At 39.3% G+C, this 26,777-nt stretch overlaps 1 protein-coding gene across 1 annotated transcript in view; it reads right to left on the bottom strand.

Annotated features, from left to right (window-relative positions):
• The window catches only part of ARNT2 (aryl hydrocarbon receptor nuclear translocator 2), a 102,138-nt gene that overhangs the window by 34,388 nt on the left and 40,973 nt on the right, over positions 1-26,777 (bottom strand). Inside the window, exons 6-10 of the mRNA XM_063313965.1 lie at positions 19,162-19,264; positions 14,745-14,810; positions 13,569-13,654; positions 2,741-2,817; positions 167-301 (exon numbers count right to left, since the gene is read on the bottom strand). Coding sequence (XP_063170035.1) covers positions 167-301; positions 2,741-2,817; positions 13,569-13,654; positions 14,745-14,810; positions 19,162-19,264 — 467 coding nt within the window. The remainder of the gene's footprint in view (positions 1-166; positions 302-2,740; positions 2,818-13,568; positions 13,655-14,744; positions 14,811-19,161; positions 19,265-26,777) is intronic.

The raw sequence follows: 26,777 nt of genomic DNA on the forward strand, positions 1-26,777 counted from the left end.
ATTCATTGATTTCATGAACAAAGTACGTCTAACCATCAATCCCCTTCCTCCCTCCCTCCCTCCCTCCCTTTAAAACCAGACCTCTATCTTTGGCAATGCACCTCTTTAAAAATATTCAGAGGCAAACTCTGAAATTTGGCGACTTAGACAAAGAGAATGAACAGACCTGTGGCTGATAGCCAATAACACTGATGCATCTTGGATCCACAAAGGTAATTATTCCATCTGAGCTATGCCTGGATAAGAATTCTGTGGGGACTGACATTCCATTCATATCCATGCACACCGGCGAACTAGTCACCTGAGAAAAAATAATTACACATGCTTTATTCCACAAAAATGGCAGGGCGTAGGGGAAATCACCAAAGTACAATGTACAAGAATAGAATTTACTGGTGCTTGTGAAAGAAAACTGTGGAACAGTGACTCTAGTTTTTACATACCACCTACCTGGCCCTAAAGAATAATAATGGACCATCAGTGTTCAGTTGGGTTGGTGGTTCTCAGGTTGCCTGTATAGGACAGATTTGAGAAGGATTTAAATCAGCCTTCCCCAACCTGTGCCCCCTAGATATGGTATGATTGGAGCTCCCAGAACTCCCAGCAAGTGCTGGCTTGGAATTCTGGAAACAACAGTTCCAGGAAGGCATCCAGGAAGGCTGTTCTAGAGGAAGATTAATTCAGCTCTACTGAAGAAGATTGAATGGTTATGGATCTGAGCCTGCAACTTCCCTTCTCAAATATGTACAATAATTCAAGCAAACAGATAGGACAAAGAATACCTGGCATCCAGGACAATTAAAAAAAATCCACAGGCTGTGTTTCTAATTAACTTTCTTAAAAATGCTCAAAACACACAGACACCATATGGAAATAAATTATGAACATTGGAATGTATGGATGCATACATAAAAGATTTAAAATACTAAGGAACCCATTCAGTGCTAATAATTTCATTGACAATCAAACCCAGACTGCCTGAATACATCAGATGCAGTTTTAATATCTGCAAACAGGAATGGAAATTTCCCAGCAAGCTGCTGCAGAGGAATATGGTCATTGTGACAAATCCATGGGTTAGAAAGTAGTATCTAGTATAAGCAGTTTTACAGCAGCAACCCAACTTTTTGGCAGCAGTGAGAGAGATCTTGGCCAAGCATAGAGGGCATTATGAAGAAATGGGCTCCAGACAAGACTGCTCTTCGGTGAACTCTCTCTCTATCCCACAGTGCAAGATGGGTTTCTCGAGCAAAGAAGCACGTTCCAGGGTTGTTTGCCCTTAAATATTCTCCCCCAGAACTGAAACCGTATCAAGATGCCACCCTAAGGAAGGAGAAGGGTTCCGGCTTCCAGATGGATTATGTACTTCCTGGGGTGAGAAGAGTTCATAATCTATGCCCTTCCTGATTTCTTTGTGGCGATGCTTCTCTAGGTGTTGACCTCACAGCATGGCTTAGGCAAAAGGCATTTGGTTCTCTACATGCCGTGAATAATCCTTCAGAATAGCAGTCTTATTTTGACAGCTGCACCATTAGCAGGTTATGTTGTCCCTCTTCCCGTTTCTGCAACCCCTAAGTAATGTTTAGCTTTTGTAGTTAAGGCATGAGGAAGAGAGCGGTGCCAAGACCACACTTTGCATCTCCAAGGAAGTCAGCTATATAGAAAAACAAATGGGACTAAGCCTCAAATGCACATTTCCAGTGTCAAGGACTTTAAGTGGAGTACTTTTAATAGTGCACAGAAAAAAACAGTGTATGAGCCTTATTCAAGTACCCAGCTCATCTGATTAGTCAGCACATAAGACCACTGGCTTTGTCCTACAGCCATGAAAACTTGTCACTCCTATTGCCCATTGTCCCTGATCTGTGCATGTGGAACCTCATGTTCTGGCCAAAGCAAAGATCAATGGTCATCACAAGGCAAGGATCAGAACAAGGCCCTCCTGGTGCCACTTCCCACACCCCTTCCTTCTATTGATGGACTGGGCCATAGCTCAGAGGCAGAGAACAGCCTGATGTATTGAATCCCCAGCTGCAAGGTACATCAAAGTGGAGAAACTGGGACACGCAGTACCATGCATATAGCCCTTGGTCTAATTTCCTGCAGCAGGAGACCATTTCAGGCTTCTGATAAGAGACACCTTTCCTTTCCCCATAGCCTGCTGGTTGAAGAGACAGAAAAGAGGAGTGTTGTAAAGGTAACGGGGGTCCCATTCTCCTTTGGGCTCTGATTCTAACCACTGTTGACTTCAATCTTGTCCCTTTTCTTTAAGATAATGTGACACTCAGTAGAGAGAATATTCCCATCTCTGGCATTAGATGAACCAGGGGGGTTGACTCAAAACTGATTCCTCTATAGGAAAGAATAACATCTCTTGACATCAAGAAGTGCTGCATTGCACAGAAGCAGGATCCTCTTGGTAATCCCTATTTGCAATGAAGTGTGTGGATCTTACGTATATTAGGACAGTGTTTCTCAACCTGGGCAACTTTCAAATGTGTGGACTTGATGGCTGGCTGGGGAATTCTGGGAGTTGAAGTCCACACATCTGAAAGCTGCCCAAGTTGAAAAACACTGTATTAGGATATTAGTATATTTGACAGCATTGTTATATATCTATCCCCACTGCATTAGAGCCTGTTCCCTTACATGTCAGCCGGGATTGTGATTGTTATTTGAAGTCCAATAAGCCGCAGAGTTAACTTCTGCAAGCTTTTTTGTAACCAAAAAGGGTTTTTACCTGAAGTCTTCCTATTGCCACTAGGCAATATTTGCTGCCTTGGCCCACCTCGGCATCTTCTTCCGGTATAGTCATTCCTGAAAGCATTTTTCCAAAACAATAATTTTTTAAAAAGTTAGAGGGATGAGAAATATGGAATAGTTCTCCATAGCTACTCTGCCCCTGGGAAGGTAGGATGGCACTATTAGAGCTTATTTTCTGGTAGCCGCTAAAAACATATTGAAGCTGTCCTGCAGTTAATAATTTTCATTACAGAGATTGAAAAATATAATCCGGTTCCTTTTAGTTCTGAAGTACTTTGGTTCTTTAATCCATTTCTTTGTAATTTGCTTTTAATGTTTTGTTTTTGTACACTGTTTTGCTGGCCCATGCTAAACCAAAAGGATGTTTACAGATATTCCCATAAATGAAAATAAAAATAAAAAAGTGATAGCAGCATCCAGATAGTAAACTTGCCATCTCAGGGCAGTTGTTTTTACTGTAAATCACCAACATATTATGATGTTGAAAAGAAACAGCTGCCTGAAAAAAAAGGGGGGTGTTTCATTACACTTTGTTTTCAATCTTTTAATGGAATTTAATGTTATAAACATTTAAAAAAAAAAACAAAGGCATGTCAGAATGCTATTTTTTAGTGCCTTGGGGTTGGAGGTTTGATTGGTACATCAGTATAATCTGCCCATTGGCCTTCTAAGTCTTTTAAGTAATCTGATTTTCCAAATTGAGTTTTGGAACCAGAAACTTCCTACAAATCCTTGAGCAAGTTATGTTATTTAAAGCCCTGTTCCCTTGAGTGTTTGGGATTCACATCATGCAGGAGCACTGAATCATTGGAAGAAGCAATTTTGGCCTATTGGTCAGGTTAAGGAGAAAGGAAGCTCATCTTTTTGAAGCAACAAAACTGAAAAGTTTTCAAGATTTTCTGTATGAGCAACAATTTAGGGCAGTGCTGTGGGTATGTGTATAAGGAGGGTTTGACACTACTATGATATTAAGAGTGGCTTCTGAATAAATAGGTACATGGTCAGGTTGCTAGGGCCTAAAATTAAATTAATTACAAAAAATCCTTTCAAGGGTTGCACCCGGAATTAAACCAAATCCTTAAAGAAAGCAAATCTTAGGGGCTGGTGGAGAGCCAAGGAGGAGGCCAGAAAGAAGACCACCAACCATGATGTCACTGGCCTTCTAGCTAGGGCCACAGCTCAGTTAAGTAGCAGCATGCATTTGGCATGCTTCAAATGTATCTACGAGATATTATGAGCTCACTGGTGTGTGCTGCATAGCAAGCCAGATTTCCACCCTGTTACAGTACCTGGAAGAGCAGCCTAGCAATACATGATACACGTTTAACTCCCCTTTCTAAAATATGAATTCAATTTTCTTCTTCTTGCATTAATTACATGAATTAATTAATTGATTACATGTTCCTCGCCTGTCAGGGATCACATACTGATCAGATCTGAGTATGTGAGGACATTCCTGATGGCAAACAAGAGAGAGCACACATGTGTGTATGTGCAATATAACAATCAATAAACATTTCCAAAAACATCACACCTGATCCATGACCCATGGAATATCCACAGCAACATAAACAAATGTCAAAACTGAAACACAGCAGAGAAATTATTGACAAGCTGAGCATCAGCAATCACTTTTTAGGAAGTGTAGAACTGAATTTTTTTTAATGTAGGAAACATAATGTTAAAGCTATGCACATTACAGAATACTGGACATTTATTAGCTGTCCTATTCCCAACCAAACACATAGCTCATAAAATATTAAGCTGTTAATCAGTCTTTGACCAAAAAACATGCTAACCCATTGAGGGGCAAAGGAAAAAAAAAAGCCAAGACATCCAGTCAAAACTCAAATGCTATTATTCGTAAGAATCCATCATCTATAATTCTGCCCTGGATAGAAACAACTTTTCATCTTCCCAAACATTCCACGTTGTCATTTTAGATTAGCACTGGTGTGCCACATATAGCTCTATGGTGGTTATATGGTTATAGTTCTACAATAGTTATATGTTACATGATGGTTATATGGATCCTGTAGGAAGAATGAAACTGGCCCATAATTTTGAGACCCCCCCGAAAACATCACCCTGAATTTCACATTTTTGCTAAAGTAGAACTTTCCAATATTCTCTAGAGCAGGCTGAGGAATTCTGGGAGTTGAAGTCCACACATCTTAAAGTTGCCAAGGTTGAAAAACACTGCTCTAGACAGATTTGCCTCCCTTCAGGTGTTGTCCTCACTGCTAGTAATGGTGAGGTTAGTTTCCTCCAGTGCACCCAACTCTGTAGTTCCACGACCCTGCCAATGGCCTTCTGTCTCTTGATTGTTGATGCCTGCTTTTCCAATACTCTGCCAGCCTCCCCAAAATCTCTTCCAAATCCCAAAACTCATTATGGGGCCAAATTTCACTGCCCCTGAGGGGGAAAAAATGGGAGAGATTTACATTTTGCTTTTCCTTGTGAAAACAAAAGAGATTTTAAATTGAAGCTGTACCTGAATTGGTTGTAACTGGAAGATGGTTTAAAAACAAAACAAAACAAAACATAACTTTGTGGCTAAGAGAACTGTGAACAAAGAAGTCCTGGATTCAGATTCTGTCCGTACTGTATTGACATACCTTTCAGTATTCTTGCAAGGATTAAATCTGTGCATGGGAATAACACTGTAATGTCAAACTCGGAACTAAGTGAGGAGGATATTGTCTTCTTCAAGACCACCGTTTTATGTACAGACAATACAACACTGCTTGTTTGATTTAGACACTGTGTCCAAAGTGCTCATGGTGGGCCGTATATAGAACTGAAGATGATGAAATGGCCTTGAAAGACATGCAGCATTGTTTTTAGAAATACCCCCGCCCCATTCATAACTTGCATCTTACGAAACTTCATCCTTGATGTCTGCTCCCATTTTAAGATAGGAATGGTGGTGGAGGTGATGTAGGTATTTATGAGTAGTTTTTATGGTTTTTAATGTCTTTTGTTGTTTCTGGTCACTTTTTTATTATTTGAATGTGAGATGGGCAGCTATATAAATCGAATAAACAAACAAATGTTTCTAATGAACTACTTTAACATACAATGCCTTTGTGCTTTTCGCAGGCAGTGTTTGTTTTTGTTTGGCCTTTCCACATTGACATCAGGACACTCCATGTGCCTTTCAGCAAATGAAAGGGGAAAAAAAAGGAAGTGCAACCTTCTGCTTCATCAGATGGCAGGCAGCATCTTAAGTCAATGGTTCTTCCGAACCAACATCAAGGAAGAAAGCCTTTCTGGGAATTGAAAAAAAACCCTATAAAGAAGCTTTTAAAACATGAATAAAGTTCCCTACAGTGCAAGTTTTCTACATAGAGAAAGTTGAATGCATGAAGGGTTTCATTTGTCTGTTTTCTGGAGGTAGGAGCATTAGAAACCGGGAGATTTCTCACCATCAGCCTACATCAATTCAGTTATCCAAACTTTGCAGGCTTTTACCATATCTACATTTCTAAAATCTAATTAGGGCCTCAGGAAAGCTTTATAAAGCTGCAGATGCATACCAAAGGATTATAAAGCAACCTATATTGCGTGGTTAATTTGTTCCTTTAAATGGCATCTAGAAAGCCAGAAATAAAAAATAAATTAATTGGACAAAGGAATGAGATGGCATGGGCGAAAAAGAAGAAGTGGGTTTTTGTATTATCAACATTCTGATTATTGTGGGCACAGACTGTGCAAGACGTGCACCAGAGTGCTGTCTGGAGGGGAACATTTGTCCTAGCTTCGAATCCTGAAGGCATGCACATCAAGCTACAGCATGTCTTTCTACCAAATACTTTCCCTCCATTGTCATGCAGCGAACAAATCTGATTAAGGAAAAAAACATCATATGGACTGCATAAAAAATCATTTCCTTTTCAGAAATACGAGATCCCTTAATTGGAAGAGAGCGGGGGGAAGGGAAGGCAAATGGTTGTTTAAATAAAATTAACTTGGTCAACTTACATACCAAGCAATGGGAAAAGTGCATTTCATTGCTGCATTTCATGGGCTGGGTTAATGCAATGCTTTGGAGGACATAAGACACTCAGTGAATTGGCAGCAAAGTACATGGACAAAAGTTTGAGGACAGAATTTACTTCAAACAGGTCATTTTATCTACAAATGTTCCAGCATTGAGTTTCACAATTTATTGTTATGTACATCACCGATGGGTCCAAATCAGCCTAATTCTACCTACTTCCAATTTTTAATTACAATCCCATGTTCTATTTGCTGGGGCCACATACAAAAAAAGACATGAGTAGGTGACTGATTTTAATTTTTTACCATTTCAGTTAGAAAAACTAGGATGCTGATCACTGCAGAGCAAAGGACTAAACTGCTAACAGTATGTCTACTTCCCGTGTGGCTCAGGAAAATGAAAGTGGTGGGTGACTGCATTCAATTTGCAGGATGAAAATTCTTCTGTCAAGAAAAGGCATCCTGGGTGGGATTTAAAAAGTCAAGGTCGTGGTCACAATGGAATGGTCCCGCCTCTTCGTCTACAAAGGGGTGGAGCTGTGATTATATGGTTGTGGCTGCCATTTGGACTTTGCTGCCATTTCCCCACCTTAGCTGATGCTCCTGCTTTCAAGGTGTCCTCTTTTTAAAGAGTCACCCAGATTCTGAAATATAGAAGGGAAAGGAAAGGGCAGCTGGGATGTTGAAATCATCCATCAACCGTTCGTATCTGGAGAACAGACTGAGTAGCAGACATACAGATTATTTGGACACTGCCTTCATCAACTATAATGAAATATCTTGCATTTCTGTTTAAAACCTAGCAATTATTTCTAAAGATGCATCTAGGACTATCCATTAGCAGATGCAAATATTACACAGACCAATGTCCTTTCTTTCAGCAATGCTGTTTTTGGCAGGGTGTCAGCAGCCACTCTCCAATTAGGCACTGCATGTCCTAAATTATGTATATAACCTTCAAAAATGTAGTAATTTTTCTCACAAAAGGCAATTGGGGAGGCTGATGTAATCAAGAGGCGGTTCTGGGAAGGACTGTCACTCTTCACTTCCTTTCACTCATGAGGAAGAACTTTCAGCCACATCTCAACATGGACAAGAGTGAATAAAAGCATCTTCTTAATGGCCTTCTGAGGAAAAAAAAAGGTGAAACACTATGAAATTAGCATAATTTGTTTACTAAGGAGAACAAGCTTCCTTATGACTTTGACCTCAGGAAGGAGGCAAAATGGGCTGAAAAACAACCTCCCCCCACACCAACCCCTGGTGTGGAGGAGGAAAATTTCCTTCTTTGTTTCCTGAAACTCTTTTTAACTGCTACAACACAGCTGAACAGCTGAGTGTGTAAGTCAGATGAATCTGAGGCAAAGACGTCTGTTTTTTATTTTATTTGGAGACATCTGTTTGGTACTATATAAATAAAGAGCATAGGACTGTTTGGAATGTTTGGCAGGCAGGGTTTTTTTTTTTTTTTAGTATTAAAAAAAGGACAGAAAAAAAAGTAAGATTGAGTTTCTGAAAGGTCAGCTCTATGGTTTCCAGGTTTGGATGCAAGCAAGTACTACTTTAATGAAATCGTGAGCTGAGGTCCAGTATACAGGGCATCATGGCCTCTACAAAGCCACCCACACCTGTGATTTTCCCCTTCAGCTTGTAAGTCCTAGTGATTTATTTGGCCAAAGCCAGAAAAATTAGTGATGTATCTTCAATTTCTTTCAGGGCCGAGAAGATGCTTGACCCAGCCTTTATCTGGATGATTGTGGAAGCTTCGAATGGCTTCCTCAACAATAGGGTACAGTGCTCCCATCTAGATAAAACAAATAATTCTGTAAATAGAAAACTACAGCATTGCTTTCAAAGAGCTAAGATTGGTATTTTCTCCTCATTATGATAGTTTCACTCTCAAAAACAAAAGAGATTGTTTTCATTGGCCTTTGGAGGCAATGGAGATATTTAGAATTTAAACCCACACGTTGTATTCTCACTGGGGTCAGACCAGCCAGATATCCCCTTCTTATCTCATTTTCCTATGATTATAAAATCAGAATTGAGATAGAAGAAACATTGGGAGGAGGTTAGAAAAGCAGAAGCAGGACTGAAGAGGAAACAAAGGTTCTAATGGAATATGAATGCAAAATGCTGATAAGCTGAACAACATCTTTCATGAAGAGCTGGGAAAACTGTGGCTGTCAGATATTGCTGAACTACAACTCCCAGCTGGTCCAAAGGCCAGTGGTGGGGGATGTTGCAAATTATAGTTCAGCAACATCTGGAGGGCCTTAGATTCCCCATAACTGTTCTTAGATTATTAGGTCAGAGGCAAAATCAGATGGGGCAAAGAGACTAGCCGATACCAAGGCAAAAATCTGCAATTACACTGGTGTCCATAGGCTATATCTCTGCTGGCTTCTGATTCAAGATGACCAGGCTGTAATCTGGGAGACAGATGCATTGGATACAATTTAGAAAAATGTAACATCCAAAGATGAACAGTATTTCCCATATAATTATTTTTGGTATATACACATTTCATTTTTTCTCAAAAATGTTAAAAGCTGGCTTACTCCTAATCTGACCACCTGCCCACGCTGTAGGTCACATTTTCGACTCAGGTGGAGAACCTGAAGGCAAAAGGTGCTTCCCCATTTTCAATGGGAACATTGGTGGCTTGAATCTGGGGCCATTTGCATGTAAAGCATGTGCTAGACCACTGGGCCATTCCTTTGCAGTGTCCTTGAACTAGATCATGCCCATACTCCAGTGCACACAAACAGGAAAAAAATGCTTTATATTCACATTTTATACTAACAGCCTCAGTGGTAGCAATTACAAGCCTGATATTCAGATACAAGAGGATTGTTTTGAATTCTGCAAATTTCTGGGGTCAATCCAGAACCTTCTAAGTTATTGGTTCCACCACCCAATACGGGTTGTTCTAAAGGCTCTCTCTCAAAGCATACAGAAGCCAGAAGTTTGCTGTTTTCTCTGTACCTGATCTTAACAGCTGTAATTCCATCAGGGTAGAGGAATGTGAACAAATTCAATTTCCCCCAGTTAACAATATTTCTTGTGTGCTGGATATACTGTTTACACAAGCCACTGCTGGAGATGGTCCTGACTCTTGCTAAAAGCTATAGATCCAAAATTAAGCTTCCAGTTCATTTAGTACAAATTATGGTAAAATTAAGGCTCTGCATCATAGTCCCTGACAAATAAACAAAATACCAAAAGAGAGAATGGAATGGCAAATATACACATTTCAACTTATTTGAAAGGGAACTCATTGTGCATGACAAAGCATTATGGAGAACTTCATTTTTTTATATTGAGCTAGTGATTACGGTTACTATTGCCAAACATCAAATTTTACTGGAAGACCTTCCTACTGACCTAGATACTTCACACCCTAGGATGAACTGAAAATGGCTGAGATTTATTAAGAATAGCATTTCATACAGGTTCATTGGGAGCCATCTGTGCAAAATGTACATGTCAGCAAAATATGTCTGCTACTTTGGTGTGGGAATGATTGGAATAAGTGTTCTGGTTATCTTCACTTCTTCATTTTGGATCCTTTACTCCCAGGCCTATAAATACTGAAGACCTTTCTACTTCTCTAGATCCCCATCAAATCAATGAAAAAAAGGTCATTGAATTCAAGAGTTTTTTCTTTATGCAAAAGAGAACAGTCTCTCCCAGCCAGGTGCCCTTCAGATATGTTCTTTGTTTGATTTCTCAAGACTGCCTTTCTTCCAGTGGCTCTTAGTAGAATTATGTACATCCCTTTCTCCATTTTTTTCTCCACAGCAACCCTGAAAGTAGATCAGGGTAAGAGAGAGAACTATCCCAAAGTCACTCAGCAAGCTTCCTTGATTGTGGACTAAAACTGGGACTCCAAAACTTCAGTAAGTATATCACTTGGGTTCTTTCTGTAGGGATCATAGCCCCTAGAATTCTCTAGGGGCTATGATCCCCTGTTTCTGTTGGGATCACTTCTGTTGGGATCATAGCCCCCAGAATTCTCGAAATTTCCCATTATCCCTGGAGGAAACCCAGTTCGGAAAGGCCAGTATAATCAATATGCTTATAAGCAGAAAGGAATCATCATCATCATCATCATCATCATCATCATCATCATCATCAATAAGATAAACAAATATTCTGACACCTCTAAGGAGAACTTCCCACGTTCCAGTTATTCTGTTGATTCTTTCACAATGAAGCTGAAATGCATTTGCTTTTTATAGGACCCTTACCAGACAACTGAAAATGCCAAGAAAAAAATCCACTCCCCACTCCGCATTTTTCCATAGTTGAAGGATACAGAGCTGCCATAAGAAGCCAATTAGGGTAAGAGTAATTCAAAGGCTTCTGAAATGCCAAAAGAATGTAGAGTGTGCTCTATCCTTGCACGCATTCAACACACACATTGCTTAAGAATAGATGGAACAGACTTGGCTCAATTTATGTTCTTTTCACTATAGTCACTATTACATCTGATGCAGCTCATAACTCAGACCTCTCTGGAGAAATCCTTGAAAAAAATACACACACCAAAATGGAAACGTTCATTTTCCAAAAATTGTTTGAAATACTAAAAAGTTAGAAATGTGCTTTCTTTCTTTCTGAAAGATGGGAAAATGCTTTAGAAAGCAGCTGTTTGCCATTATGTACTGTCCATCTCAGAATCTAAAAGAAGATGGCTACTCACATATACCAATGGGGGAAGCCATGTTATTAGGCTACTGAAATAAGAAAAATATGGCTGCCCTATTGGTATGTGCACGCAACCATCTTTTCCTTCCATTAGCAGTTAAGTTGGACTGCTAATGTACCCAACCAATTCTAACTCCTCCAAACAGTTAAAAGAAAGTAAATAAAGAGACGATCTAAAATTTAACCCTTAAATGACCTCATAAAGTGAAAGTTAGGAGTTGGCAATATGGCAGGTGAAGGACCAGGGAACCTGTCCCCCCAAAAAAGAGTTTCTGTGATTTCACAAAATTAAATTAGTACATTTTTAAACATTCACAATGTTTTAGGATCAGGAGATTGTTAAGATAACAGAAAATTGGACCATCTCTCAAAAGCCGTCATGAAAATTTGGCATTTTTTCACAAGATTACAGGGTTTTCATACAAGGTATTTTGGTCATGGGGCAGGGGAGGGAGTATTATGCATCTTAAATGGTTGCCAACCCTGTTGTAAGTACTTATGATACAATCACATCTGGAAAGATTGGCAGAACTTTGCACTAGCCCACATATTTATGTTATGTAACAAGTGGTGGTCCCAAAAGTAAGGAATAGTTAGGCTCACTCTAAAATGTGGCATGAACAAAATCTTCTTCCTTCCCTGCACACAATATAATTATTCTTTGCAAAGCTCTGAAAGAGCCACACTACAATATATGATCCATGACCAATACATACAGCTCTAAGTTCAATCAGGCTAAAAACACATACAGCTTTAGTGTGATGGGATATGGTGATATTTGCATCTCAAGGGAGATAAAACCACCACTGCTTTAAGCCTGTAATACATTCAAATGTCAACAAGAAAAGATAACTCCTGTTCTGACTTACATCAGCAGGAGCTGTCAGAGAGAAAAGATACTCTTCAGCAAATCCAAGAAGTAAGGTCAGCCAAACCATGCCTTAAGAACATTGGACACAATCCCCTCTTGGGTTTCCAACTGTTTTCCACATTTTCCCGTATGTAAATATCCCCATGTGTGATATTGAGTTACAGCATGTTTAGAGTATAGTACAATGGGCCAAGAAAAGAAAACAATATTCCCAGAAGACCTCATTCAAAACAGAAATGAATGACGAACTGATGAACTGGAGGGTGCAGTAGCTTTGAACCAAGCGCTTACATATAGGGTTGTTTTTTTAAAAAAATCAGATCTTTTTCTCCCCGCAAAAAGTTGCTTTTGAAATTCTCCCAGGTTCAGAATTGGCCATCAGGGAGGAAAGATTACTGTTTGAGAAAAATGTATAAAAGCTTTTTGGGTTTTAAAAGTTGCCCTTCCTTTATACAGTTAGCTGTGGACCTGTGAAAGTGCAGTCTACGCGATGTGCTGTGTTGTCTACCCTAGTGTTGCCTATAGAAAACTGCTAAGGATGTTGATTTCTTGAGATATAGTAGTACTTGGCTTCGGTATGTATCAATAGCTGCCCCAGAACACAACTATATAAAGACCCCAAAATACTTTGGCATGCAGGTATGGAATTCTGAATCATGCTCTCCCACCTAATGATATAGAAATTAGAAATGCAGACATAAAGATGCTGTGAATGTTGATTTTGTATAGGAAAGTCATATAAGAGAGCCAGTTTGGTCTAGTGGTTAAGGTGCTGGGCTAGAAACCAGGAGACTGAGAGTTCTAGTCCTGCCTTAGGCATGAAAACTGGCTGGGTGACCTTGGGCCAGTCCCTCTCTCAGTCCAACTCACCTCACAAGGTTGTTGTTGTGGGGAAAATAGGAGGAGGAAGGAGTATTTGGTATGTTCGCCACCTTGAGTTACAGTATTTATAAAAATAATAAAGGCAGAATAATAAATAAATAAATAAATAAATAAAGTGATTCAAAACCCTGGAATTCTAAAATGTTTAAGTCCCCTGAGGACTATATCAGAGAAGCTTCTTTGTTCCCTTCTAGGTCCATGGGTAATTTTAGCCTTGCCAAGAACCTCTAGTCATGGATGAGCCTCCATGTCTCTCCTGTTCACTTCAGTATCCAGAAACAACCCAAAGCAAAGATATTCATATGGAAGATTTTAAACTCTGCCTTGTTTATTTTACCTGCTGGGGGCCATGCCTTGATATAACCGGTACAGTGAACCACAGCATATTGTGCTTCGCCTTCTTTCACTGGGCCAAGGCCATTTCTAAATGGAAAGTAAAGAGTAAAAAATAACAGCATCCGTTTTTCAATCCACATGATCATTCAAATTTATTACCACTACACTCTGAAACCCCTTTTCATAGTTAAATCAAAGTGACTCCCTTTGAAGCAGAGATGGCCCACAGTCACAACCCAGGCGCTCCATTACGTCAATTAGATGCCACGGGAAGAGAATATAGGAGAAACTGAGTGAGTCACATACAGCACCAAGCCACAATGCATTTCTTTTATTTCTTGCATAAGATAATTTGGAAGGCAGTATTACTTTAAAATGATACTGCCAATGAACTGATGTCATTTCCCAAATACTGGGGCAGAACAAAACATGTGAGATACGAAACCTTGGAGTTAATGTATGTAGAAGTGATCAGTTGAAAGGAACAGGAACCAAATTTGTTGCAGCATTTATATTCCCCTCTTTACAACACAATATTTTTAATTTTATCTATTTGGGATATAGATAAATATACAGATATATAAATATATAGATATAGATACACACACATACTTACACAAACTCATACACACACACACACACACGCATCCTAAGCATGCAGACACACATTAAACATACCCAAACCACATGTATCTTGTTAAATTATATTCCCAATAAAACACAATTAACCATAAAAATGACAAACAATAAATCTTGTTTTGAGCATATTTTAAACCCTGCAACTTAAGAAAACAGATGCTCAGCTCCAAGACTAAGAATAATTGTGGTTCAGTCCTAAACTTTGGTAAAAGCACAACAGTGGTTCTGTGCTCACCATAACCCTTCTGCCATGTTTTAATTTGATTGATCTGTTCAAATTCAACTAGCCCACTGGCACCCTAGTTGAATTCCTTAGCCTCCATATGTTAAACATTAATGCTTCCTCCATCACTGTGCAAAGCTGATCTCAAGGCCAACAAGAATGTGAATGGATGCTTATGAGCCTTAACTTGTCAACACAGGACATCAAGTATTGTCCATTATAATAGGGCAATATTTTTCTAGGGTCTTGGATAAAATCTTATGTTATAGAAAACCAATGAAGGGTTATGTCAAAGAAGGAACAGAAGACACCAACCTGTATCTTTTCCGCATGGTTGTTATCCTGTTCAGAGGTAAATGATCCAATGGGGCATTTCCACATCTAGAATTGAGCCAGCACAAGACATTTAGAAACCATATGCGATTGCAGGGAACAAACTACAACAACAGAGTAACACAACTGCAGCCAGGAACTTTTGAAACAGAAGGCTTTTAAAGAATATAAGTTGGTATAAAGTAAGCACTGCAAAGTGTTTGCTCTGAAGCTATTCATATAACTGTTTTCTTCCTTTGTTTTTGTTTTTGTTCTTAGTGTATCCTATCTATGCCAATTGAAGGAGTAGCCAGGATAGCCATTAAACATGTCAGGAGTGGCCATCTTGGGAAGACTGAAATACATCATTCTGATTAATGTCCTGAATTTCTATGAAAGGAGGCTAAGAAAGAAACTGGAGGAACTCTAGCCATTAACAACCAGGAGATGGGAGATGAGTTCATTAGTTGCTTATCTCATAAACAGCAGCTCAGTCCAGGCTGCAAAAGAAATTCAAAACGCTCAAAAAAGACTCTGCTTTAATGAACTCACTACTAAAACAGAGCTGGAACTTCCTACTATAGTTTCCAAGATTCCATAGCTTACCCTAATTCTTATATTAGAGCTTCTTACTGAAATCTGTGGGACTCTTGCTTCCTTGATCATGCCCTGTGAGGTAGGGCTTCACAAGTTCAGCCTTACCTGTATTCTAGAAACTTGGTAAAAATAAAAAACTGACAGCCACAGGAAAACATGCTTCTTATTCAAGAGCATGATTAACCTGAGAAATTCTCAACCATAGGGTGTTGTAACATAAAACAGTTTAAAGCAAGTGTAGAACAGTCTCTCGAGAATGACAATTCCATTTAGATAGAGTGCCTGCTATCTAAATGGAACTTTAGCATTCAGAATACAGAGGTCCAAACATATGCCTCAGTCTGCGTTTTTAAGCTAAGTAACCCGATCTGAACTTTTTGGACTAATATGAAGATCAGAACAGTTACCCATTGGCTAGAAAACAAAGGACTAATGTGAGAATGCTATCAAAGTTCAAACATTCCCATCCATTGGCCAGAGATGGAATAATTGTAAGCAGTTTAGCTCCCAGAAAGAATAGAAAGTTGTCCTTCTACTGGAGAGCTAAATGTTTGCCTCATCTTTCTGCCAAGGGACTAAAGGCCATCCAGAGGTTATACTCCCAGCCTTCCAGGGAAAAAAATCAGGGCAAAAGGGAGACCAACCAGCCCTATACATCAGACAAAGCAGCAGCAGATGCAGGAAATTTGCTTTATTCTTCTTCAAATAAAAGTCACTTATGAGTAGTTGGTTAGTAAGAGGTAACTCCTATTCTCACCCCCACATCCTCCTTCCCCTTTGTGAGAGCTTGTGGGAAGGCTGGGAAAAGAATGGAAGGGAGAGGAGACGTAAACAATCAAAGTGTATGTGAGATAGGCACTATACAAATGGAATGAATGAATGGATGAATGAACGAACGAGTAAATGATAAAAAGGGTGTCAGTGGGCAGCTTATCTCACAAACAGCAACTCAGCCCTGGTGGCAAGAAACCTAGGGAGAAGCACTGCAAATCAGTCCAAGAGACTCAGTCTTAATGAACTCCTTATAAATGCGGGCTGGAAATTCTTCTTGCAACTTCCAAGATTCTGGGTGTACCCCAAGGCTAGCATTAAGGGTACATTTCTGATCTGTGTGGTTTGTGCTTCCTTATTTGTGCCCAGCTTGGATGTGTGTGTGTGTGGAACTTGACTTCCTATCCCTTGTGTTCTGTGTTTTTCATAGTGAGCATCCAATCTGACTATTTTTGAGGTTGAAAACCAGGGGGCTGTCAAATAAACCAACCGTCACCTTAAAGGTGGTGGTTCTCTTCTTGTTGCTCTCTTTAAGCTGATCCAGAAGCCATTTTGAGGTCGCTGTATGTAATTAATGGAGGGGAGATACTCCAAAAATAAAGCCACAACTTCAGATGAAGAAAATTTTCTCACATGGTTATATGGGTAAATTCAAGTCATAAGTATGTATGTTGAAAAACAAGAACACAAAAGGGAGCTATTCTGCTCATGGGGGCAAGGGAGACCCAAATCTATAGTAGGACCACAAACATAGATTAATTCAAGATCATACAATAAAATGCAATTCGAATTACATAAGCTGTTCCTTGGACAATATGGTAAACAAAGCAAGGTGGGGAGGGTCAAAGATGGCTGGTGTTCAAACCATGTGGTCCACGTTTAGTGACAGCCTTAAGTTGGATAGAAGAATCCCAAGTATTTATTTTAGACCAAAAAATGGTTAAACCATAAGCCACAGGCCCAGGACAACCTTAATTATTGCCATATGATAGGATTTGAAAAAATAAAGACAGTCACCTAAAACATTTCAAAATTGCAAAAATGAAGATGTTCTCAAGAATTGCTCATGTGCCTAAAATTAGCTGGGTGATTAATTATTTGTGTTCTTTCCTCTTTAAAATATAAAGAAAAAGTTTGGTTTGTTGTGAAACAAAAATAAAGCCACATTTCCATTCCAATCTTAGGTCCCAGAAATAATAATTTGAATAATAATATAGTAGAATGACACAATGGATCACATTCCATGGCTAATCTGATGCATGGTTTTTCTGAACAAGCATAGAAGAAAATTCAGTTCTGGTAAAAACCACTGAGGAAAGGATGAGAGCTACTGACTCTTTTATAAGTTACAGAAAAACACAAGATCCATATTTATGGATGTTATTGACGAAAACAAGCACAACAGAATTTTCTGAAAATTGCTAGTTTGAGGTTGAGATCATTCTCTTACGACAGCAACTTTATAGTACTTTTCTAGGTGAAAGTAAAAATTGAACATGGTTTTTATGGTCTGCTGGAAAGAACTGGTTGCTGACTTGTAAATGTAGTTCTTCGAATGGTCATCTCTGAATTCACACTCATGGGTTATACGTCCATGCAAATCATGATTCTGTAGGCTTCTTGTTAGCCTTGCAGGGTTAACCAGATAGGAATCACAACCACATGAGCTAATTCTACTTTATTGTAAGGTTACACTAACAGAATCTTGCAAGTCTGAAAGGACATCTCACCCATCTCCTTTACAGCCCAAGAAACTAGGGAGGGTCCCTTCTGAGCCTCTTGCCCCATCCACTATCCAGCTGCAGGCCATGCTGTCTCTTATCTGACTATACCTTTGGCAGTGTCTCTTGGGCCTGTCTCCCAAAGTCCTTCCCACATACTATCACACTTCTAGAGCTTACAGAGTTGTTTGGTGGGAGCCCCATCCTTACTGTATGTACGCAGCCCTATTAGGAGCAGGACCTGCAATAACTCTTCAATTTCCTAAGACCTGATACCGTAGATGTGAAGAAAGAGTGAGGTCACCTAAGATCAAGCAGAACAGGAGGGTGGGTTGTACTAATTCACAGATGACTATTTGAAGAACTGTAATTACAGGTAAATAACCAGCTTTACTTCATCATAGTCTATGTGATTAACACACGTGGGCAAGTAGCAAGCTTCTTACCTAAAAAAAAGTCTGCTCATCATATGGTAGCAACAACAACAACAACAAAAAAGGCAGCCCTTCCAAAGTTGTATTTCTCTATGAGTGGAGGTCCAGGCTAAAGGATTAGATGAAGGTGGAAGGTGGAGCCCATGGGACCTCCTGGCATAACTTGGGAAGGGGAATATGCTACAGCAATGCTGTCAGTACTACTGTAACTCTTGCAGAGTGAGCATATATCAGGAGGCACTGTTTCTGGCCAGCTCAGAGCAAGGTTTGATGATTGGCACTGTCCATCTGGAGAAATGCTGAGGAGATTATGCCCTTCAGATGAGCCTGGGAAAAGCAGTAGTAAGTATCAGTCCCAGCTATATTCTGCCATAGGATCCTTGTAAAAAGTAAAGCCACCATTAACATTCCAATTGTGTGGATTCAAGTGGAAGGTCAAGACTGACTTTGGAAGGAAGGAAATACCTTGGTGAAGGCTAACTGTCTTCATAGGAAAAACAAGAAAAGGAAGATCTCTTTGGAAGTTCTCCGGTTGACAAACCAAAGCCACACCTATCGAACAGGATACCTTCCATAAGAAGGTGAATTGGGTCACTAGCCATGAGCTCAAAAAATTTCAGTATTCACATATACAGAACAAGGGAAGATCTCCAAGTGTAAGGATTAAAGCCTGCAAAGCAGGAACCAGAAGTTGTGAGGCCAGACAGCATCAATGTCTCTGACTCTCTAGACCAGGAAAAGAACAGCCAACAGTCAGGAAGAAAGGCAGAAGGAAAAACCTTAGAATTTAACCCTGGAGCAGATTTTTATGTGTGCATATATGTATACATGTGTGCATATGTGTACTGCATATATACAAGTGTATACGTGTGTATGTAACATAAATATATAGCATACCTCATTCTGCATATGAATGAGCGCCTGGATCCCATGCACATTCTCATTGAGGATTGTTGACCTTCCTTCTTTACTGTGCCAGTTTTCAAATCTAAAATCCTCCCTACACAGTGGGGATGGGGAGTGCAAACAAGAACAAAAAGAAGAAAAAGATGGTCCACCAATATGGCAATTTGACTTAGAGCAGCACAATCATAATTCACATAATTTTACAGTGCTAAGAGTACAATATCCCATCAGCGTGATATGGTTCCTAAAAAGACTGGCAGCAAGGACGAAAGAGAAAGCAGAATAGAGTAAGGAGGGGCAATTATAGTAACTTCATCAAACCTATGGATTCACACTTTCCACCGATGGGACACTTCACGTTAGCTAGTTTGTGGAACATTTGAATACACACACACCAAAACATACCAGCAGGATTTTGTTTTTCAGTGGCCTTGCAACAGCTACACACCCATTAGACACTCAGCAGCTGAATCTGGCAATAAAGGGTGTGAATGTACGACACAAATTCTAAACAGAAGTCAGAGTTTCTGCCACTGAGACTCTTAGGAGGATGATACCTATTTTTGTAGGAGGCATACATTAATCCTATGTCAATTTCTATACGATCATTATGATGTTTTGCTTTATTTATTAGAAAAAAATAATCTATCCCATTTTTCAAACCTGATTGAAAGTAGTGTCCAACCATCCAAATCTTGTTGAATTCTCATTCCCATCAGCCACAATGAAAAGAGATTGGTTTTGCAGAATTAGAAACTTGCTGATCCATGATTTAAAGCAATATATGAGCCCAATATGCTCAAATAATTGTACCACTGCAAGTAAAACCACATTAAACCAATAGAAGCAGAGAAGACAGATTGGAATTGAAGGATTTAGTATCTATCACAGACATAAAATATATATATATAGGAGAAACAAAGCATTCAGTGAAAGCAAGCATATGCTCTAAAATTTTGGACATTTCTGCAACAAGACAATGAATTAAAAACCATAGTCATAAATCATCTAGTAAGGAAACAAAAAATCCCCATGCTTGATGGTAACAGTCAAGTCACATACTGGAAAACGTATGTGATTCTTTCTTTCTCTTCTCCCAGTACTGAGACAGTTATGAAAATCATAATTGGTTCCATGTGATGCTTTTTCTGGCATGGGGCACCTTAATGAAGCATGCTGCCCACACTCATATTTTTGACTTCTTATATCTTCACTTAGGAATGCTGTCAAAGATCCCTTGAAAGATTACAGCAGATGCCAATTCTTGTCCTGAATTATATACAACCCCAATGACCTTCTTTAAGATATGGCTCAGAAAGTAGGACAACAGAAAATATGACATAATCTCCAATAATCTGAGTACCCATTGCTATGCTTGTTAAGCACAAGATGCAGATTCTTTTGGTATAGCAAATCAAAGTAATAATCACTCAAACCATCAGACCACTGGAAGTCCCTAAGGTCTCAAGATTGAGCAATTTATACAAGTTTAGAAAAATGCATGCCTTTTCCATATTTTTCCAGTTATTATTCATTTTCCCCAAGCCTTCACCATACCTGGATCTGGCTTATTCAAAAGAAAGATATTAAGAAAACAGGTTATACTTTTTGCTTTGGCACCTTCACAACCTATTGCTTCATGAGTAGAGGGCTCTGACAAAAAAAAAAAGGCTTCCATTATTCATCATCTTTCCCCACAAAATGATGCAAACAGGACCAACATTTTGCTTTCCAACAGATGGGGAGGACCAATGGTTGGGTAGTAATGGGTAGAAGGTATGCCTTTTATGTAAGTGATGAAAAAGACCACTGCCTAAGACGTGGATGCAATAATAGGCAACTTGGTCCCCAAGTGTCTTCTCAAGCATGGCCAATGGTCAGTGATTGTAGAAGACGGTCTCCAAACCCAGATTGCCTGTTGTTGCCCATGCCACAATCCATGCCTAAACAAACAAACTGTGTGACATCTTTTCACATAAACTCCTTGGGAAACTCAATAACCCATTCTTGGCATGACCCAGTGTCCAAAACTGACACTAGTTTGGTTTTAATCCTCTTTGCCCAACATCAGAAACTTCCACAGCTATCAAGAAGTTATCTGTGACCTGTGCCAGATCAAGGAGCAGGAGGTCGTTCCAGAGCCTTTTGGATCTTAGGTCAGAAGCTCTTGACTAAAGCAAGGTAGAAGAAATACTACTACTGGTGGGAAGAGAGAGCCTCAGAAAGTTTACTGGCTAGACCCACATGCTGCCCCCTACTACTTTTTAGCGAGGAGACTACACCTCCACCTGCATCTTCAAATTTTCATTCACAAGTTTTGTAAGCTGCCTTTATACAACCTGTATGGTACTCAAGAGCAAACACCAGCTGGGCTGAGTAACCTTTGTTCTGATAATGGTTCTGTCAAATGGCTACAAACATACTTCATCCTTCTTGTGGGCTTTTATCTGTTGTCCTGAATGCATTTTTCCCAGTGATTGTGCTTATTCCAAGACCCCACATGAGTAGGATGGATGCAGAATGGAATAAATCTTCCTGTAGATGCATCAACACAGAAACTTTGCAGAACATCAAGGTACATTTATTGATTTAATAACAATAGTCACATAAGGTTTGGAGAATTATTTAACTCACATCTCAATACAAACTCACCAAATTCATACTTTCCATTAATGTGAGTCAAAGCACAATTATCCTGCAGTTCTTGCATGTCTTAAAATTCATTTGCCAATGTAAAAATGCTTACTAAAAATGCAACATTGATTAATCTTGGGAGAAGCTGCTATGAATTACTTCTTATCAGAGGGCAGGGCTAGATTGAAACTACAGAGAAGTAGATTCATGTTGGCAATTAGGAAGAATTTCCAGATGGTAGGAGCTGTTAGCCAAGTGGAACAGACTGCCTCACATTGGTATATTCCTTTTCAGCGCAAGTCTTCACACAGGCTGTATAGCCATCTGTCTGAATGCTTTAGCAGATCCTGCACCTAGCGAAGTTTCAGATTAGGTGACCTATGAAGTCCCAATTCTAGGATTCTATGAATATCTGCCTTCAAGTAATTAATATATTGATTGTAATAAATGCTAATAAAAGATATCTTACACATCCACATGGTATACAAAGAATTGCATCTGCAATCCTACAAAAACGAATTTGGGATTAAGTCCTCTTGAACTCATGGGAATTTATTTATAGATGGACTTCAAATTACATTGGTAGTGTTTGCAACACACACACACACACACACAAAATCATGAACCCATTTGATATTGGATTGTTTTAGGCATTTATAGACTGAATAGATAAAGACAAGTTCTGGGTTTTATGCTGAGTATATTCAAGACTGCCTATTGCTTTTACAAGATTGGAGAAATGGAATCCATTCATGCTTAGTTCAAACCAAGATCTGGATTCTCTCTCAAAGTAATCTCAGGGATTCCCACTACCTCATCCCTTCTGATGCCCTGGCTTCAGCCCATCCAGCGCAATAGGAGAACATCTTAAAATACAATATGTTGAAATTTCTTGGCTGGCAATCAAATGCAGTCCAACATTCATCGCCCATTTTTTCAATCTCTCTCCATCTCTCTTGCGATTCCCACTGGGCAGTTGAATCTACCTCCTAAACCCAAACTGAGCTTTTCTTTCTTTCTTGGATTCTTAGATTCTATAGTGCTTCTTCCTAGAGTCAACTATATACATATACAATAAACTTGGCGGTTTTCATCATGTGCTTTAAATAGGACATGTCTAATTAAAAGAGGAAGAACCATTGTCCTATACAAGAATGCATACTTCATCTTCAGAAGATCCCAAACATTTTCTGGCAATGTTGGAATGAAAATATGTCTAAGAGCTAGAAATCAACTGCCCATGTTGTCCAACTTGAATTAGAAGGACAAATGGCCAGGAGGACAATAGCTTGGTAAGAAGCAAGTGTATAGGTCTGGTGAGGATAATTGGATGAGGTATTCTGGGAATAGGCTGATGTAACGGTTTGTGGGAATGACCCTGGGAGACGGGAGGAAGAGATGCTGCCTAGGGAATGATCAGATAAGAGAGGGCGTAGCCTGCAGCTGCATAACAGGCAGAGAAAGAAACTCAGATGGGACCCTCCCTAGCTTATCAGACTATAAAGGAAATGGTGGGAGATTTGTACTTTCAGACTTGCAAGATTCTGTTAATGTAGCCTTACAGTAAAGTAGAATTAGCTCATTTGGTCCTGTTTTCTGTCTGCTTTACCTGGGAAGGCTGACAGCTGCACAAATATCTTCCTTAAGAAAAAAAGGAACACCTTTACCTAGATTTTCCAAATTTTTCAACAGGTACTTTGGCCTCGTTCACTAGGCCATCATGCATTTTGTTTCAGACATAGCATAAGCCATCCAACTCTCTGCAAAGCAGGCTCTTATGGCTTGTTCAACAAACTATGATGAAAACATCCTACATGAGAACAATCTGTGAATGCAACTCATGGCAAGTCTACCTCAGGCTATGGTCTATGTCCTTGTTTTCACTGAATCTTTCCTCAGTTGGGAAAAAAGACCCAAGTTAAACAGCTGCAGAAGACTTGGACAAACACAGCCACAGCCTCACTAAGACAGAGGTAAGTCTTCTATCAACTATCCTTAAATGACCCTGTGCACTCATTTTTCTGCTCCCTGCTGTTGCCTTATACAACGAACAAGAAATTCAGTTTGACTTGGGTAAGATAATAAGAACAACCCCCCAAAAATACTCTTACTCCAAGAAAAATATTCCACAGGCTATTTGGGAAAGACAACAGAAAACGGGGATAAAAAAGCACCGGAAGAATCTTGGTAGACTCTAAACCATTTTTCCTTTGTTTTAATACAGAAAGACGAGGAACCTGCAAGATAAAGGTACAGAAAAGCAAATGATTAAGAACTTAATCGAAAACATAAGCAACTAATACTAAAACTATCTGATGCTGGAATAAACTGGAATTTGGTTCAAAATTCTCTGCAAACAAGGCTTACTAATACATGCCTGTGCTTGTGACTAATATTCTAGTAACCTTCAAAAACAACATGCTGTTAGGTTTCCATAAAAGCATGGCAGAGATATGCCATCAACCACAAATGATGATCAAGGTTTTCCCCAATTATGGAACTAATACTGTTCCTGAAAGTTTTCCTCCCCCATGAATGAAGTTTTTCTGAGGCTGCTTGAAAATTACTTTAGAGTTTCTTTGGGCAATGCCTTTTAGCTGACCTTGTAATTGTGAGCTGGTGCTGGCACTGTATTTGCTGTTTTGGCCTGTTACCCAATGCTCTATCATTCTCCAGTCCTCCTGGTTGCCCAGCCTTCTACTCTGGAAGAGTCTCACTGGAGAAGTTCTTTCATCAAGTCCACCCTTGGGATGTAGTAGACATTTGAGAAGCCAGGGAATTTGCAGGTCTTGGACAGAATGACTATTTGCTCACGCTATCTCTCACTGACTCTCATATGTAGATCTCAGCCACTTCAGAAGTCTCTCTGAAGAATCTGAAATCCTTCTTCCAAAGTATCTGATCATCTGGGCTGAGTTGGCATTTATGAGATAAGCTTTAAACTGACTCACCCACTGTCCCTTGAATGTTTATGGTTCTTCTCTCTTCCATTCCTTTCCCAGCCCCCCATAATCTCTCACACTTAATTTTTTTCTCATATAGGTCATCTTTGGTCTATGGCCAAAACTCTCTTATGGGTCCCAGTTTGGAAAATGCTTCTACTTCAAAAATGATTCGGCTAGGGTTAGCACTGAGAATGTGCTTAATGCAAAACTACAGTGTGTTAAATATAGTAAAGAAGTAAACCACTGTATAAATGTTCAAGTTATCCAGAAATGATATGGAAATTCCAACATCTACCTCTCCAAATTCTGGTTAGCCCATGGTTTTGTTTTACATGTTTCATATTAGGTCTGCTCATGGGCAGGAAGAATTTTCCCCTCCTTCTCTATTGACAAAGTTTTCCTTCTGGATCTTCTCTGGGATTCCAAAACAAAGTCAACCACAAAATGCCTACAATCCAAGGCTACCAATTATTGATGGGAAGGTTGGCTCTCCATCTGCTGAGGAATTAGTAGTGGTCTCAATGTATTCCAAAATATGAATATGTGAATTTTAATATCTTATATGATACTGCTACAAGGAAAGCATGGATCTTGGTGTCAAAGACATAAAAACAAAAAGGAAATCTGATTGCAAATACCAGAATTCAGGGACATTTATGGATACCACTGCTGGTAGCAATACTAGAGGGAAAGGGTCATAAGATACCTTCTCTGTTTCAGACCGTATTTGAACATAAACGGAAAATAACAATAATCTTCATTTTATGTCACGCTCAGAAGGCAAAAGGAAGTCACGAATGAGGAATTCACAGGCATGTGATATTTGCTTTCGAGTAATTCCATTTGCAACCCCACCCTTGAAGAAGGATTCAGACAATCTGGAATAATTCAGAGAAGGGCAGCAAGGATGATCAGGAGACTAGAAATTAAGTCCTGTGAAGAGAGTTGAAGGAATTGGAAATACTTAGCCTTGAGAAAATAAGTTGGAGGGGTGGGAAGAGCAATATGATACGTTTGGAAGGAAGGAAGGCAAACATTTCATGCAGAAGAAAGTCAAGACTTGTTTTCTATTACATCAGAGGGTAGGAGAAAGAAATTGAAGATTTAAATTACTGGAAATCAGATTGTTGTTGATTGTTAGGAAAATCATCCAAACAGTAAGAACGTTTGACAATAGAACCAATCACACAGAGAAGTGATGAGCTTGCCTTCCCTGGATGTGTCCCCAGCAGATGGACAGCTGGTATTTTAATCTGGATTCCTGCAATGAGTGTTAGACTCAATAGCCTAAATTGCCCCTTCAACTCTATGATTCCATGATTTCCTAAACTGGTGTAAGTGGTTGTGCTGTTCACATGGGAACTGTAGTCCAACACATCTGGAGGGCACCATATGTAGGATGATCTAGCTCAGTCTAGAAGTCAATAGTTTTTATTTATTAGCTTTGGGAGCATTGAGTGTCTTATGATTGTGAGGGTATAAAAATCAATGAATCAATCTAATAGGTAAATAGCATTGGTTTGAGAAAAATCCTGCACAATTTATAATTTTATTGTCATTTCACAGCAAAAAAATTCTGGGCATTTCAGGGTTCATCCAAGTTGAGCTTTGAAGAATTTATACCTCATTGCTCAGGAGGAGGAATAAAAGTTAGGATGCTGTAGAAACTTATGAGGTGCTAAAGGCTAAGAAATGTTCAGACCCAGAAAGAATATACTCTAGCACACTTAGTTTCAAAAGAGTTTGAACACTTACAGTAATTTCAAAAGTTGGTTGCCTCCTAACTAAACAAAAGTGATGGAAGCCGCAGCCCAAAACTTCTATAAACACTATGATTGGAGTAGACTTGCTTATCAAAACCTAAACTAATATATAAAGACCCATATGATTAATTCCCTGCTCTAATAGTTAATACAAGTGAACAAAAAGCATACATAGAAATAAGAGGCAGTAACAACAATAGCATCCACAGCAAAATGTGATGATGCCCAAACGATAACAGCCCCATGGTGATGTTATCACACAAAT

Source organism: Candoia aspera, chromosome 13, assembly GCF_035149785.1.
Source record: "Candoia aspera isolate rCanAsp1 chromosome 13, rCanAsp1.hap2, whole genome shotgun sequence".
In the NCBI taxonomy this organism is placed as follows: Eukaryota; Metazoa; Chordata; class Lepidosauria; order Squamata; family Boidae; genus Candoia; species Candoia aspera.